This window comes from Rhinopithecus roxellana, chromosome 8, assembly GCF_007565055.1.
Source record: "Rhinopithecus roxellana isolate Shanxi Qingling chromosome 8, ASM756505v1, whole genome shotgun sequence".
Classification (NCBI taxonomy): Eukaryota; Metazoa; Chordata; class Mammalia; order Primates; family Cercopithecidae; genus Rhinopithecus; species Rhinopithecus roxellana.
In genome coordinates, this window is record NC_044556.1 from 123,535,710 (window position 1) to 123,550,876 (window position 15,167).

The following is a 15,167-nucleotide window of genomic DNA, read 5'->3' on the forward strand; positions in this document are numbered from 1 at the left end:
ACAAGGATAATTTGATTTCTTCCTTTCCAATTTGGGTGCCCCATATTTCTTTCTCTTGTCTGATTGCTCTAGCTAGGACTTCCAACAGTATATTGAATAACAGTAAAGAAAGTGGGCATCCTTGTCATGCTCCGGATCTTAGAGGAAGGCTTTCAGTTTTCCTGCATTCAGTATGGTACTAGCTGTGGGTGGGTCTCTCAGATATGGTTTTTATTTGGTGTTATTTCAGTTTTTTTTTTTTTTTTTAACATTTTAAGACTTGTTTCATGATTAATTTATGGCATTTAATTTTTTGTGTATTTGTTGTATTTTTTACTTTAAGGTTACCACGAGGCTGGTAAATACTATCTTATAACCCATCATCTAAAATTGATGACACTTAACACTAATTGCATAAACGAAGAAATAGGCAAAAAGAAAACTGACAAAAATGATACACTTTGACTTTACCCCCCCGCTATTTAACTTTTTGTTGTTTCTTTATGTCTTATTATATGTACTATGTCTTGAAAAGTTGTAGTAATTACAACAACTACGACAAATGTAGTTTGTCATTTTGCATTTCTACTTAGGAGTTTACACACCACAATTACAGGGTTTTTTTAATCTTTTATTTTAGGTTTGGGAGTACATGTGAAGGTTTGTTACATAGGTAAACACGTGTCACAGGGGTTTGTTGTACCTGTTATTTCATCATGAAGATATTAAGCCCAGTACCTAATAGTTATTTTTTCTGCTCCTCTCCCTCCTTTCATCCTCCCACCTCAAGTAGATCTCAGTGTCTGTTCTTTCTTTCTTTGTGTTCATAAGTTCTTATCATTTAGCCTCCACTTGTAAGTGATAATATCTAGTGTTTGGTTTTCTGTTCCTGTGTTAGTTTGCTAAGGATAATAGCCTCCAACTCTGTCCATGTTCCACAAAAGACATGAGCTCAGTCTTTTTTATGGCTGCATAGTATTCCATGGTGTATATGTATTACATTTTCTTTATCCAGTCTGGCATTGATGGGCATTTAGGTTAATTCTATGCTTTTGCTATTGTGAATAGTGCTGCAATGAACATTCACATTCATGTGTCTTTATAGTAAAATGATTTATATTCCTCTGGGTATATACCCAGTAGTGAGATTGCTGGGCCAAATGGCGGTTCCTCTTTTAGTTCTTTGAGGAATTGCCAGACAGTGTTATAATAGCCTGTGATTTTCCATGTACCCACTATTACCAGTAAGTCTATGTCCTGAAAATTTGTTGAAATTACTATGTTTGATAGGTTCATCTTTTAGTCTTTCTATTCAAAATATGAGTAGTTTACCCACCACAATTATAGTGTCATAGTATTCCATGCTTTTCTGTGTACCTACTATTACCAGTGAGTTTTATATCTTCTGATGATTTCTTATTGCTCATTAACATCCTTTTCTTTCAGATTGAAAAACTCCCTTTAGCATTTCTTCTAAGACAGGTCTGATGTTGATGAAATCCCTCAGCTTTTGTTTGTCTGAGAAAGTCTTCATTTCTCCTTCACGTTTGAAGGATATTTTCGCAGATACACTATTCTTGGGTAAAAGTTATTTTCCTTCAGCACTTTAAATATGTCATGCCACTCTCTCCTGGTCTGTAAGGTTTCCACCAAAAAGTCTGCTGCCTGACTTTTGCCTTTTATCTCCTCTGACTGCATATTTTCAAATAGCCTGTCTTCAGGCTCACTAATTCTTTCTTCTGCTTGATCAGTTCTGCTATTAAGAGAGACTAATGCATTCCTCTGTATGTCACTTGCATTTTTTACTCTAGAATTTCTGCTTGATTGGTGCTTCATTATAAGTTGTTTCTTTTCTGCTTTTAGGGTCCTTTCTTTAACCATGATCTTTGGGAGTTTGATTAGTATAATGCCTTGAGGTAGCATTCTTTGGGTTAAATCTGCTTGGCATACAACCTTCTTGTACTTGAATATTGATATCTTTCTCTTGGTTTGGGAGGTTCTCTGATATTACCATTTTGAATAAACTTTCTACCCCATCTCCTTCTCTACCTCCTCTTTAAGGCCAATAACACTTAGATGTGCCCTTTTGAGGTTATTTCTTAGATCTAGTAGGTGTGCCGCATTCTTTTTTATTCTTTTTTCTTTTGTGTCCTCTGACTGTGTATTCTCAAATAGTCTGTCTTCAAGCTGACTAATTCTTTCTTCTCAAGCAATTCAGGAGAATTGCTTGAGCCCAGGAGTTCAAGACCAGCCTGGGCAACATGGCAAGACCCTGTCTCAAAAAGAAATAAAAAATAAAAAAATAGTGTGAAAAGCCTTAGAAATCTGCCTGGTGTTCTATTCTATTGTGATTAAGCTGGTATTCAAACCACAAGACAAAGTTCTTCCCGCTTTTTCCTCCTTTTTCCACAGGCAGGAAAGCCTTTCCCCATGGCCACCACTACCACCAGTCCCCTGGGATTTCTGCCACACCACCACCCATGTTCACTTAAGGCCCAAGGGCTCTTCAGCCAACTTGTAATGAATGCTGTCAGGCCTGAGACTCACCCTTCAGAGCAGAGGTCTCCCCTCTCGCTCAGGACGAGTTCAAGAATGCTGTCCAAGAGCCTAAACCTGGTCTTGGGGACCCCAAAAGCCTACTTGGTGCTCTGCCCCACTGTGGCCAAGCTGGTACCTGAGGCCAGCACATCTGAGTCTCACCCAAGGCCCACAGCATACTACCTGTGTATTGCTGTATTTACTCAAGGCCCGAGGGCTCTTTAGTCAGCAGGTGATGAATCCTGCCAGGTCTGGGTCTTTCCCTTCAAGATAGCAGTTTCTCTTCTGACCCAGAGTGTGTCTAGAAATGTTGTCCGGGAACTAGAGCCTGAACTGGGGGCCTCACAACTCTGCCCAGTGCCCTATTCTGCTGTGGTTGAGCTGGTATCCAAGATGCAGGACGAAGTTCTCTTTACTCTTCGCTCTCCTCTCCTCAAGCAGAAGGAAGGAGTCACTTTCATTGTTCTGAGCTGCGCTGCCTGAGGTTGTAGGATGGGTGGCACAAACATTCCCCCAGTCACCCTGTCTGCTGCCTCACTAGGTCACGCACTGCCCCGGTCCACTGACTCTGAGCCAGAACAGCATCAGGACTTGCCTAAGAATTGCAGTCCTTGTATCCTAGACTGCCTTCCAAGTTCACTTAGTAACCCAGAGCACTTTAGCCCACAGTGGCAAGCTTGCCGAGAAACTCAAGTTCCTGCCACTGGAATGGGCACTTGCCCTCCGGCTAGGACTGGTCTAAATATTCCCTCTGTGGGCAGGTGCTGGCTGAGTTCAGTACAGTTTTGCTTTCCACTGTTACAGGGCAGCACTAAGTTCAATGCAAACTCCCCCAGTTGCTGTGGTCTCCCTTCTCCAAGTGCACAGATTCTCTCTCTGCACCACACAGCTGCTTTGTCGGGGGAGGACAGGGGAGGGGTGGTGTCAGCAATCCATGACTGTTTTTCCTACCTGTTTAGTGCCTCTTTCTGCAATATGAATTTTAAAGTAGGTACTGGGATCGCTCACTTGATTTTTGGTTCTTATGAAGGTGCTTTTTTGTGTGCGGATAGTTGTTAAAATGTGGTGTTCCTGAGGGGGGGTGAGAGGGATGATCAGTGGAGCCTTCTATTCTGCCATCTTGCTCCATCCTCAGTAAACATTTTAAAAGCTAAAATGCCCTGACTTTGTTCCCCTTCACAAATCCCATGCCCCAAACGAAAGTAACCACTCTTAAGGGCCTGATGTACATCCTCCCAGGTGTTTTCTTCACTCACAAAGGCATATATGGGTTCTTTCATATATGGGTTCTTTCTCTTACTTTTTTTCATACTTACCTCTCTATCTTCATCTCCTGCTCTCCCCTCTCTGTTTCAGTGACCAAGGCCTCCCTGCTGTTTATTGCACATACCAGGCTGGCCCCTCCCTTAGGGCATATACAATTATGAGTCTTTCCTCCTGCATCTGCCTGGCTCCCTCACCTCTTTCATATCTTTACTCAAATGTCACTTTCTCATTGAGGCCTACCCTGCCCACCGGGTTTGGATTGCAGCTTGCCATCTAGTGCTAGCACAACCAACTTCCTCACCATGCTTTATTTATTTTCATAGTCTTCATTATTTTCTAATATATTATATTCATTATTTAACATGATTTGGGTTTTTTTTCTGAAAACCTCAGTGACATCGTAAACTCCATGATGGCAGAAATTTTCATATTTTGGGACTATTTCATCCATTGAGGTGTCCTAAGTGCCTGGAACAATGCCTGACATTTAGCAGGGGCTGGATAAATATCTGCTGAAAGAATTAACAAATGCAGTGGTGGTTTGTTTTCATGTTTTAGTTTTACTAATAATGTTTTGTTTTAAAACCTACTGATAATTTCTTTGGGGAATCCTTTCATTATTTTGAAGCTTCAAAAGTTGTCTCTTATCCTGAAAAAATAAGAATAGCCACAATCATGGCAAAAACTCACTTTACTGAGCATTTACTAGGTGCCAGGCATGGTGCTAAATTCTCGTACTTGCATTACCTAATTAAATCCTCACAGCAGCCCTCTGAGATGATCTATTATTATGCCCATTCTACAGATAAGTAATTGAAACTTAGATGAAGTAATGACCCAAAGTCACATACATCGTCACAAAGCTAACAAGTGTGGGAGATGGAATTTGGACACAGAAATAAACATAAACACCTAAATTATACTAGGGAGCAATGACTAACTTAAAACCTATTTTTTAAGAGTCCAGACAGAGAGCCAGAGAAAAGACGATAAGATGGCTACTGATTTCACAGCTGCATGGGAACAGCAGGCAGGCACCAATTTAGGCCCCACTCTGATGCGGTGGGGGATAGGGGTGGGACTCAGGGCTGTATACATAGCCTTCTGTGTGAGAGTGACAATCTGAGTTGCATGCAGTGCCTTGAGTCAGCAGACTCAAGTTTCCATGGGAACATACTATAAGACAAGCTACCTTGGCCACCATCCTGAGTGAAAATGACAGTGTTTTTGGAAACATTGTCATAAGTTCTTATGGAAGACATAACTACCATCAGTAGGCAATGGCATCCTTGAATAAGGATGCTCATGGAGTCATGTTTAAATCCCAACTTTGCTCTTATGAGTTGAGTGACTCTAGGCAGGTTTTTACATTCTCTGTGCTTCATCTGTGAGGTGATGCAATAGCACATACATCACAAGGTTATATTCATATTAATGGCATATGGTACATGGTAAGTGCATTATCATAGCTATTGGTATATAGCATGATAGTGCTCATAGCTATTGATGATAATAAATTATGATGAAATTCCACAAAAATGTTAAGAGCAATTAATCTGGTCCAGTGATGCTCAACTTTAACATGCATACAAACTACCTGAAGAGCATGTTGAAACTGTTTCCTGGATCTCATATTTAGAGATTCAATTCAATAGGTTGAGATGGGCCCACGAATTTGCATTTCTATCTAGCTTATGGGTGATGCCGATCCCTCTCATTTTATGGATAAAATCTTGAAAAATAAACACTTACCCCAAATTGCACAGCAAGCTATTGTCAAGGCCTTGACAACAATGCAGGTTTCCTGGCTCCATGTCCAGAGTCCTTTTTGCTGTATGTCACTGCTTCCTAATTCTAATTCTGGCCTTGAGAATCTAAGTCAGTAAACAAACTTTAAAATATTATTCTTACCTTACCAAATTCACTGTTGTAAATAAAATGACTATGAAAGTTATAGTGTAAAAGTCATAATGGTCGAGTTCTCCACATCCAATCACAATGCCAAAGAAAGTGTATATTAAATGTTCATATACACATGAAAAAATTCTTAAGAACCTAGGATGAAATAGAAATGACATTTTAAGGAATCATCTTAAAAATATATTTCCTTTTCACATAAAAGCATGTACCTTATATCTTCCATGATGTCTTAGCAGAGGCCCTTGCCTTCATCTCTGTTATAGTCAACACTTAAAAGAATTTTGTTGGATCTGAACACACCCAGTTCCATATTTTTCATTACCTTCATCACACCAATACCCATGGGCTGCTTCTCACAGTAGAATAATAAGAGCAAGGCAAAACAATGAGAACCTCCCCCCAAGGTGATGATTTATCAGTTTCTCTGGGATTCAGTGGGAGCATGTCAACTGTTGGGCCTGCTACTGCTAAACCCAGAGTTGTAGTTGCCACTAGGAGGTACCTCAGTAACTTGAACTTTGCAATAGCTAACAGGATCATCTCAATGCTCTCTGCACAACCTCTCCCTCTGTGACCCACACGTACTCTTCTATTTACTTTGAAAGTCTCCCCTGTTTGCTTTCCTGTCTACTGCATTCCTAAAAGTCTTGTAAGGCTAACTCGAATCTCATGCTGTCCATGAAAGCATCTTAAGCACCCTAGGTGGAAGTAGTCCTGCTCTGAATTCCTACGGTGCTGTCTGTACTAACATAGTTTTTAAGCAGAAGAAAGCATTACAATCACCCAGATTGAATTCTAAAAATTGACAGAACCACCCCCAGAGATTCTTACTGAGTAGACCAAAGCACACGGGTTAGGGCAGGGGGCTGAGGCCTCAGTAGAATATATGTTCTGTTCTATATGGTTCCATGTGGTAGCATGCCTGGGTCAGAGCCAAGTATGACTTCCACAAGCAGATCTCAAGGCCTGCCTCCTCTAGATTCTCTCTCTTGAGACTTTCCCTTTCAGCTGACTGGGTAAGTGTATTTGCCCCACAAACCAGTCTCCTTATAGTTGGATCGCAAAATTTATGCTTGGAAAGAAGCATAAGGAAGCCTCATTTTAGCTGCAGACTTAAACCATGTTCTTTGATACACACAGCAGTACCCCAATCAAGGAGATAGTTTCATTCTCCAAGTGATTTCTATCTCTTGATTCAATTGATAAGGAACCCCTACAGGGAAGAGTTTGAGTGGGGGGACCTCAAACCCCAGTGCATAGTTTTCAAAAAATTCGGAAGTCATGGAATAACTGACTGACTGAGTTAAAAACTTTTTTTTTTTTTTTTTTTTTCCTTGAGATGGAGTCTTGCTCTGTCACCCAGGCTGGAGTGCAGTGGCCCGATCTCGGCTCACTGCAAGCTCCGCCTCCCGGGTTCAAGCCATTCTCCTGCCTCAGACTCCCTAGTAGCTGGGACTACAGGCACCCGCCACCACACCCAGCTAATCTTTTGTATTTTTAGTAGAGACGGGGTTTCACTGTGTTAGCCAGGATGATCTTGATCTCCTGACCTCGTGATCTGCCCACCTCGGCCTCCCAAAGTGCTGGGATTACAGGCGGGAGCCACTACACCCGGCCTGAGTCAAATTCTTTTAAAAAAATGTCACTCAAGCCTGTAATCCCAGCACTTTGGGAGGCCGAGACAGGTGGATCACGAGGTCAGGAGATTCAGACCATCCTGGCTAACACGGTGAAACCCCGTCTCTACTAAAAAATACAAAAGATTAGCCGGGTGTGGTGGCGGGCGCCTGTAGTCCCAGCTACTCGGGAGGCTGAGGCAGGAGAATGGCGTAAACCCAGGAGGCGGAGCTTGCAGTGAGCTGAGATCCGGCCACTGCACTCCAGCCTGGGCAACAGAGCAAGACTCCATCTCAAAAAAAAAAAAAAAAAAAAAGTCATGTGAGTACAGTGGCTCATGCATGTAATCCCAACACTTTGGGAGGCTGAGGAGGACAGATTGCTTGAGCCCAGGAGTTCGAGACCAGCCTGGGAAACATGGTGAAACCCCACCTCTACAAAAAATACAAAAAATTAGCCGGGTATCCTGGTGCATGCCTGTAGTCCCAGCTACTTGAGAGGCTGAGGTGGGAGGATCACTTGAGCCCTGGAGGTGGAGGCCGTAGTAAGCTTTGATAGCGCCATTTGCCCTCAGCCTGGGAGGCAAAGCAAGATCCTGTCTCAAAAATTTTTTTTTCAAATCTCTCCACAGGACCTAAAAAATGCACTATGTATACAGTAGAACTTGAATAAATACGTAATTATTCACACATATTGTTACTTTCTTATATAAACATGTCTGCCACTTAACAATGAGCACCTCTGAGAAGGGACTTATTTTTGTAGCCCCACACCTAGGATGCAATATCCAGACCACAGTAGACATTAAGAAAGGATTGGTGGAATGGGTGAAAAAATAAACAATTGAGTGAATAAAAAGTAATTTATAATGATGTCAACAGACAGCACCACTGAGCTCGGGAAACTGTCTAAATTGAGCATTACACCAAGTAGATGTTCTATGAACTGGTTATTCCCAAGCTTCTAGATTTAAAAACACTGTAATGTTTCATTCACATACACACAAAACTGGAATAGTTTTAGGTGCCCACGTTTTTTGTTTGTTTGTTTTTGTTTTTGTTTTCTGAGACGGAGTCTCGCTCTGTCGCCCAGGCTGGAGTGCAGTGGCGTGAACTTGGCTCACTGCAAGCTCCGCCTCTGGGTTCCTGCCGTTCTCCCGCCTCAGCCTCCTAAGTAGCTGGGACTACAGGCACCTGCCACTACGCCTGGCTAATTTTTTCTGTATTTTTAGTAGAGACGGGGTTTCACCGTGTTAGCCAGGATGGTCTGTATCTCCTGACCTCGTGATCCGCGCACCTTGGCCTCTCAAAGTGCTGGGATTACAGGCGTGAGCCACCGTGCCCGGCCGCCCATGTGTTTTCATTTTGCCAAGTAGAAAAGAAAATACCATCTTCTGTCATTGGAATGTCATAAAAGAAAGGACGTCATAAACAACAAAAAAGTAGGATGGACGTAATTTCACAGTAATGCATAGTCCTTACGTTAAATAAATACATTTTCATGGGAAAACTCAGGATTATGGCTTATTTTTCTCAGTTCGACATTTGTTTTCATCTGATGTGGGAATTTCTATATTAGATGATGATTTGGTATTCAATAATTCTGAACCAATTCTCTAATTTATCATAGTCTTTCAGGGAAAGGCTGACATTTCTCTGCAGAGACAGGCAAATGATTTTCCCTCTATCCAGAGATGTCCATATGGCATTTATTACCCGGAGTAAAGGGTAGGTAAGAGTTTTGTTGATGTTACATTTTTCTGCTACTCTTCTTTTCCAGCTTTTCCCACATTAATATACTGTTATTTAGGCATATTATGAAGGAAACAAAGGAAAAATGTATCTTTAAATCCCCATGGTTCAAAGTAAATTTTTATCAGGTTACATGCAACAAAAACACCATGGTTTCTGAGCCACTGACACTTTATTCATAACAGGAGTATCAATTAATGCTGATAATTGTTGGCACCTTAAATTATTTTCAAATATAACTGATAACAAAAATAAAATTTTCAAGATAAAAAAAGGTTATTGAAAAAGAGTTTTACTAGTGTCCATGAAGGCGAGACCCCTTATGCACTAAACTGCTAAGAGATCCATTAAAGGTCACGATAGGAAACTTACTTAGTAATTACAAATTCTATCTTCGGTTTAAAGGTTAAAGAATCTAAATTCAGTCCTACAGCGACTAAGGCAAGAGTGCCTGACATTCCTAAAAGTTCCACTGGGGAGAAAAAGAAACAAATGAATCAAATGCATTGTATTCATATCTGTACACTGAGATACTTTATCTTGAATAAAGAATTGGTGGGAATCTTAAGAGAAGTAGTAGTTCTTAGAAAGTTGCTTCAAGGGATTGACCTAATCCAGTAAACCCAGGACTGGCAAACTTTTTCTATAAAGGGTCAGATAGTAAATATTTAGTGTTTGTGATGCATACAGCCTCTGTTACAGTCGCTCAACTCAGTTGTAGTACAAAAGCAGCCATAGATAATATGTAAACGAATGTGTCCAGTGAAATTTGGTTTATAGACACTGAAGTCTGAATTTCACGTAATTTTCATATGCCACAAAATATTCTTTTGTGCCATTTTAAAATGTAAAAACCATTTTTAGCTAACACGCAGATTTGGGCCAAGAGTCACAGTTTGCCAAGTCCTGCTGGAGACCATCACTGAGGATAGGGCTAATGGAAAAGTAAGTTCAACAGCCCTCAGGGTGTCCTTTAAGCATCTCAGAAATACTGCACTACATGTGCTGGGAGTTGTGAGCCAAGCTCAGTACTTCTGATGACTCCAGTTCCTTACACCTGCTTTTCTTTTGCAGATATAGACCTCCCTAATTAAACTTGTAATTTGCTGGGCTCTAAACAAATGTGTAAATGTATTAATAGTCTGAGGCAGGAAACCCAACCTGAAGGATATTTGAATACCATAAATACTCTGCAGTCTTAGGCTGCAGAGTCTTCAAATAGAACACTAAAACCATCAGACAGAAAGGAAGACAAAGAACATGAAAGATAGGATTGGAAGAGCTTTGGGGCAAAGCAGAGCTGGTTGCTTTTGGAACGTGACCTCAACTTCCTCCATTAGTGGCCCTGTAACTATAAAATAGGTGTAAAATAGTTGTGACTCATACAGTTGTGAAAATTAAATTAGAAAACATGAAAATGCTTGCCGCACTTTTAAAGCAATGAATAAGTGATAATACTATCATGCTGTTAATTGTTTTTATCTACTTTATTACTTAGTAAATTAATATTGTTTATTAATTTAAAGAGGAGTTTACTATTCTTTTGGTTTATCTAATCACTTAAGTTCACTTTAGACTTCTTTTTATCTACTTATTTAACTGAATTTACTTTAAATAACCAATGACAATAAAACCAGGAGTGTCACAAACTGTGATGACTGGGAAACTATCTTTCAATTTCCAATTCTCTATAATTAGTATTTTATAAAGAAGGGAAAATGGAATAAGCTCCAGTTACAGGCAACAAGGGGATGCATTGTTTGTAGACTTTTAAAACAATTATAAAGATGACAAAAACTCCTTCTACTTTTTATTATCTCCATTCCCCCCAAAATTCTAAACACTGTCACTTGATAAAACATTCCTCCTTGCTAGGATGGAGGAATCCCTTGTGGAATGCCTCTAGCCTACACTTTTATAGAACCCGTGTTCTTTCATGAATTATACATCAACACTCAAAGAGGTGACTCTCCAACCTCAATCAGATGCTCTCTGGACTTAAGCCAGTTGATGGTATGTTCATTAGTCAGGGAAAAAAACAAAATTAAACAACGTGAAAGAAATGTAACATTAGAGAATGTATAAGTGAGAATTTTATCTACATTTCAGCTTTCTGGCTATGGAACATCTCCTTGTAACACTGCCTTTTTCTGACTTTGCTTTCAGGAACTTAACTAAGTATGAGTAAAGGACTGCCTGAGGTTGTTTTTTAATTCCTGAAGCAGAGGAAAGTGTAATAGAGGAGGGAGGTGTATTGGTTTCCTGGGACCGCCATAATTGCATAGCACAAACTAGGGGGCTTCAGCCACAGAAATGTATTGTCTCACAGTTCCGGAGCTAGAAGTCCAAGACCAGCAGGGTTGGTTCCTCTGAGAGCTGTGATGGAGATTCTGCCCCAGGCCTCTCTCCTAGCTTCTGGTGGTTTCAGGCATTCCTTGGCTTATAGCTGGTATTCTCTCTGTGTCTTCACATAATCTTCCCTCTTTGTGTGTCTGTTGCTGTGTTCAAATCTCCCCTTTTTATAAGGATACAGTCATACTGGATTAGGACCCACCCTAATGACTGCATCTTAACTTGGTCATCTACAAAGGTCTTATTTCCACATAAAGTCACCTTTACAGGTATTGGAATGTAGGACTTCAGCATCTTTTGGGGGGACCAATTCAACCTAAAACAGGAGGCTACCTAGCAAGCTTTCATTCTGAGCAGTGGTACAGTGCTGCCTTGAAGCTACAAAGAATTATTGGCTGAAATCAGTATATATAGCATACACAGTGCTGACTCTGGGATGTATTTAAGCCTGAATGGTTAAGCTAAATTCCTACCTTCTATCGTTCATCTGCACTCTGCAGTAAGTCTTACCTGATCAAATGCAACCAAAAGACAGATACTTCCTCTCTGCTGGTGACCGCTACAATCTCAAAGGCATAATTTCTAGAGAAAATCATCATTCTCTTTAAGGCTGATTCTTAGAGACCTGGTACCTGCTCAGGAAAGTTAATTGTTAATTTTTTAGTAACTTTGTGAGCAGGTTGCTAACCAAAGCCATCCTTGAAATCAGCCACGGTAAATGTATTTATCCCATGAAAATTGACAAGCACTACAAATCGGGGCTTTTTCTCTTCCCAGAGAGCCAATTTACCACCCCATCACTGCCTAACTCAGTCTCCCCATTTTATAGGTGAAGGAACTGAGGGTAGAGCTTAAACTAGAACCAAGGTCCTGGCTCAGTTCTCCATGATCTCCACCTCCTAAAATCTAAATCACAAGTGTCTCAATTGTTTAAGGATCTTTTACTCCACAGCTATGTGACTTATACACCTTCATATAAATCAGCTTCAAAGTCTTATTATGCCATTTAGTTAGCATAAAATAATCAAACTTCATAATGCTTAAAAATATTTTTGGTAAACATTTGATTTGAATTGAATTGGGGTTGAGCTGAATTGATCAGCTTTTTGGCTGGATACCTGAATGAGCATAAGGAATTCATACTGCTTAACCAAACAACCCTATTCCAACTTGAAAAGTTGTATGTCAGAAATGGGAGTCTTCTAATGTGGCAATAAAGCTAAAAGACTCTAGGGAACCCCATTCTACCTGCGTGCCCTCAATTCATATACATCTGGTTAGGATGATGCCACACATTGACTGGAAGCACCTCCATTTTTTAGAAGGAAAAGGGAATAGGAACTCATATTTATTGACTGCCCTGCCTTGAACCCAGTGATGTGCTGGTAAATGTTTAAAGTCAGCTCTTTTCTGCAATCATACAGGCAGTAAGGGGAAAAAACTTTTTAAAACCCAGTTCAAGGTTGGGGCAGTAGAGAGAACTCTGAGTTGCAGTGAAGCACTGTCTTCCAATTTCTATGGTGTAAAGACTTTCACTGTGGCCAATTTCGAGCTCTCAACATAATGTCACTTGAACAGAGTTTGAAAGAGAAGAGCATAATCAGCTCTGGCAAGCCAGCAAGAGCTATCAGCACACCAGCAGGAGTCATATGACAGATTATCTTGTTAATGCCTGCAATACCCTTAATACATTAGGCGATATAACACTTTTTTTTTTTTTGAGATAGAGTCTCACTCTGTTGCCCAGGCTGAAGTCCAATGGCATGATCTTGGCTCACTGCAACCTCTGCCTCCCAGGCACAAGGGTTTCTTGTGCCTTAGCCTCCCCAGTGGCTGGAATTACAGGCGTGTGCCACCACACCTGGCTAATTGTTTGTACTTTTAGTGGAGACAGGTTTTCACTATATTGGCCAGGCTAGTCTCAAACTCCTGGCCTCAAGTGATCCACCTGCCTCAGCCTCCAAAAGTGCTGGGATTACAGGTGTGAGCCACTGCACCCAGCCTATCATACCACTTTTAAAGCTAAGGAAAGTGAACCGAAGAGAGGTTAAGTAATTTTCCAGGGTCACCAAGCTAACAAATTGCAGAGTTGAGATTTGAACTCAAGTCTGCCTAACTCCAAAGCTCTTCTAGGACTAGTAGCAGTTTATTCAACCAACATGTGTTGAATTACTATCAGGCATATGGTAAGCTCCAAACATAGAAAAGAGAATAAATAAAAAGATGACTAAGAGCCTCTACCTCAAGGAACTCACAGTCTAGTAGAAAGATAGACTAAATTAAATTTTTTTCTTCAAACATTTAAGGCATCTATAAAAAACAGCACAGGAGAGGGGGGAAATGAAGAAATTTGAAGGAAATGAGCCTTCAGCAAATGCTTTCTATAATTTTTCTGATTCAGGGGAGTGAGTAACCCTCAGGTGGCAATTAATCTGTAGAAGAAGCAGCGCTTTTAGGTAACTGGAGGTGAAAGAGAAGTAATTAACCTCTTGATACCTGAGGTCTTTCAAGAACTGAAGTTGCTTCACTGTGTGAGATGACAGCAAAAGTGGAATTTGACAGTTTGACCACAGTTATGTCTCTTAGGGACCGGGCACCTCAGTCAGGCCAGTAAACACTTAAATCTCCATTTCATTGGACTAAACTAGCTGAAGGTCAGCCAGTGCTGGGCACTCTTACTCCTGTGATTATTTCACTCTCCTGCTTCTCTTTCAACAATAAATATACCTCTCCTTTCCCAACTCCTAGCCTAAGTAAGGGCTGCCATTTCTATAGTCTCCTCAATTTGGCATCCATTGAATTAAAGGCTGTTGATCTAGAAAAGCCTCAAGAGCATCTCTTCCAGCCTTCTCAGTTTGCAGATGATTTGTTCTCAGGATTATAGCAGAAATGAGCTCAGTGCTGATTCCTCTGCCTGGGGAATACCAGTGACTATATACAAATTCAAAGGAAGAGTTCAAAAAGAATAAGAGAGTAATCACAGAGAATAGTGCAAGGAAATTGGACACGGAGTTGAAATAAAAAGGATATTAAGAAAGACCAGGAAAGAGCTAGAGGTGAGTTAGATAATATGAGAAGACACACAGTGGGACCACAAAAAGGAGGAGAAGCAACTGGATTCAAGATCAGGAAAAAATAAACATGTATAAAGCTTACTTTAAGGATGGTAACTTTTGTATTTACTTCTGCCTTACCAATATAGAAAGTCATGTACACCATTGAAAAGCAGAGAATTATATTAGTCAGCATATTGCTAAAAACATCAGCCAATATACATCGAATGATTTTTGCACACCAGTATCCAAATATTATGCTTCCCAAAATGTCCAAGCTGAGTCCAATGCCTACATGTAAATCTAAAAAAAAAAAGAAAGAAAAAATAGGAAATGAAAACTTGAGCTTTAACTTTCGTTTCTTTCATTGATGGCATTTGGGTCTTTGCACTTTGGTTTACGTGTGAGATTTTGAGCGGGGACCTTATGTTTCAGCAAATAGGAGTATGTCTCGTGAAAGTCTGGTAAAAGCCTCTCTCAGAATAACCTTCCCTTACAGTCTGCAGCTTAAGGTTTGCTTCTCTAGAAGATTCAAATGTCCTCAGGAGAAAGGCAAGGAGAATAAATGTGAAAAACTTGTGACAAATGGGTTTAGAGTGAATGTCTAAACAAAAAAAAATCTAAATTAAAAATTTTTTGATAAACTAGTCAAGACCAAGCTAACTAGGCCCAGGGTCACTGCTAACCTGCA

At 40.4% G+C, this 15,167-nt stretch overlaps 1 protein-coding gene across 1 annotated transcript in view; it reads right to left on the minus strand.

Annotated features, from left to right (window-relative positions):
* Positions 1-15,167, minus strand: part of SLC9C2 (solute carrier family 9 member C2 (putative)) — a 100,774-nt gene that overhangs the window by 65,343 nt on the left and 20,264 nt on the right. The window contains exons 6-8 of the mRNA XM_010367402.2: positions 14,618-14,779; positions 9,444-9,543; positions 5,695-5,838 (exon numbers count right to left, since the gene is read on the minus strand). Of these exons, the coding sequence (XP_010365704.2) occupies positions 5,695-5,838; positions 9,444-9,543; positions 14,618-14,779 (406 nt within the window). The remainder of the gene's footprint in view (positions 1-5,694; positions 5,839-9,443; positions 9,544-14,617; positions 14,780-15,167) is intronic.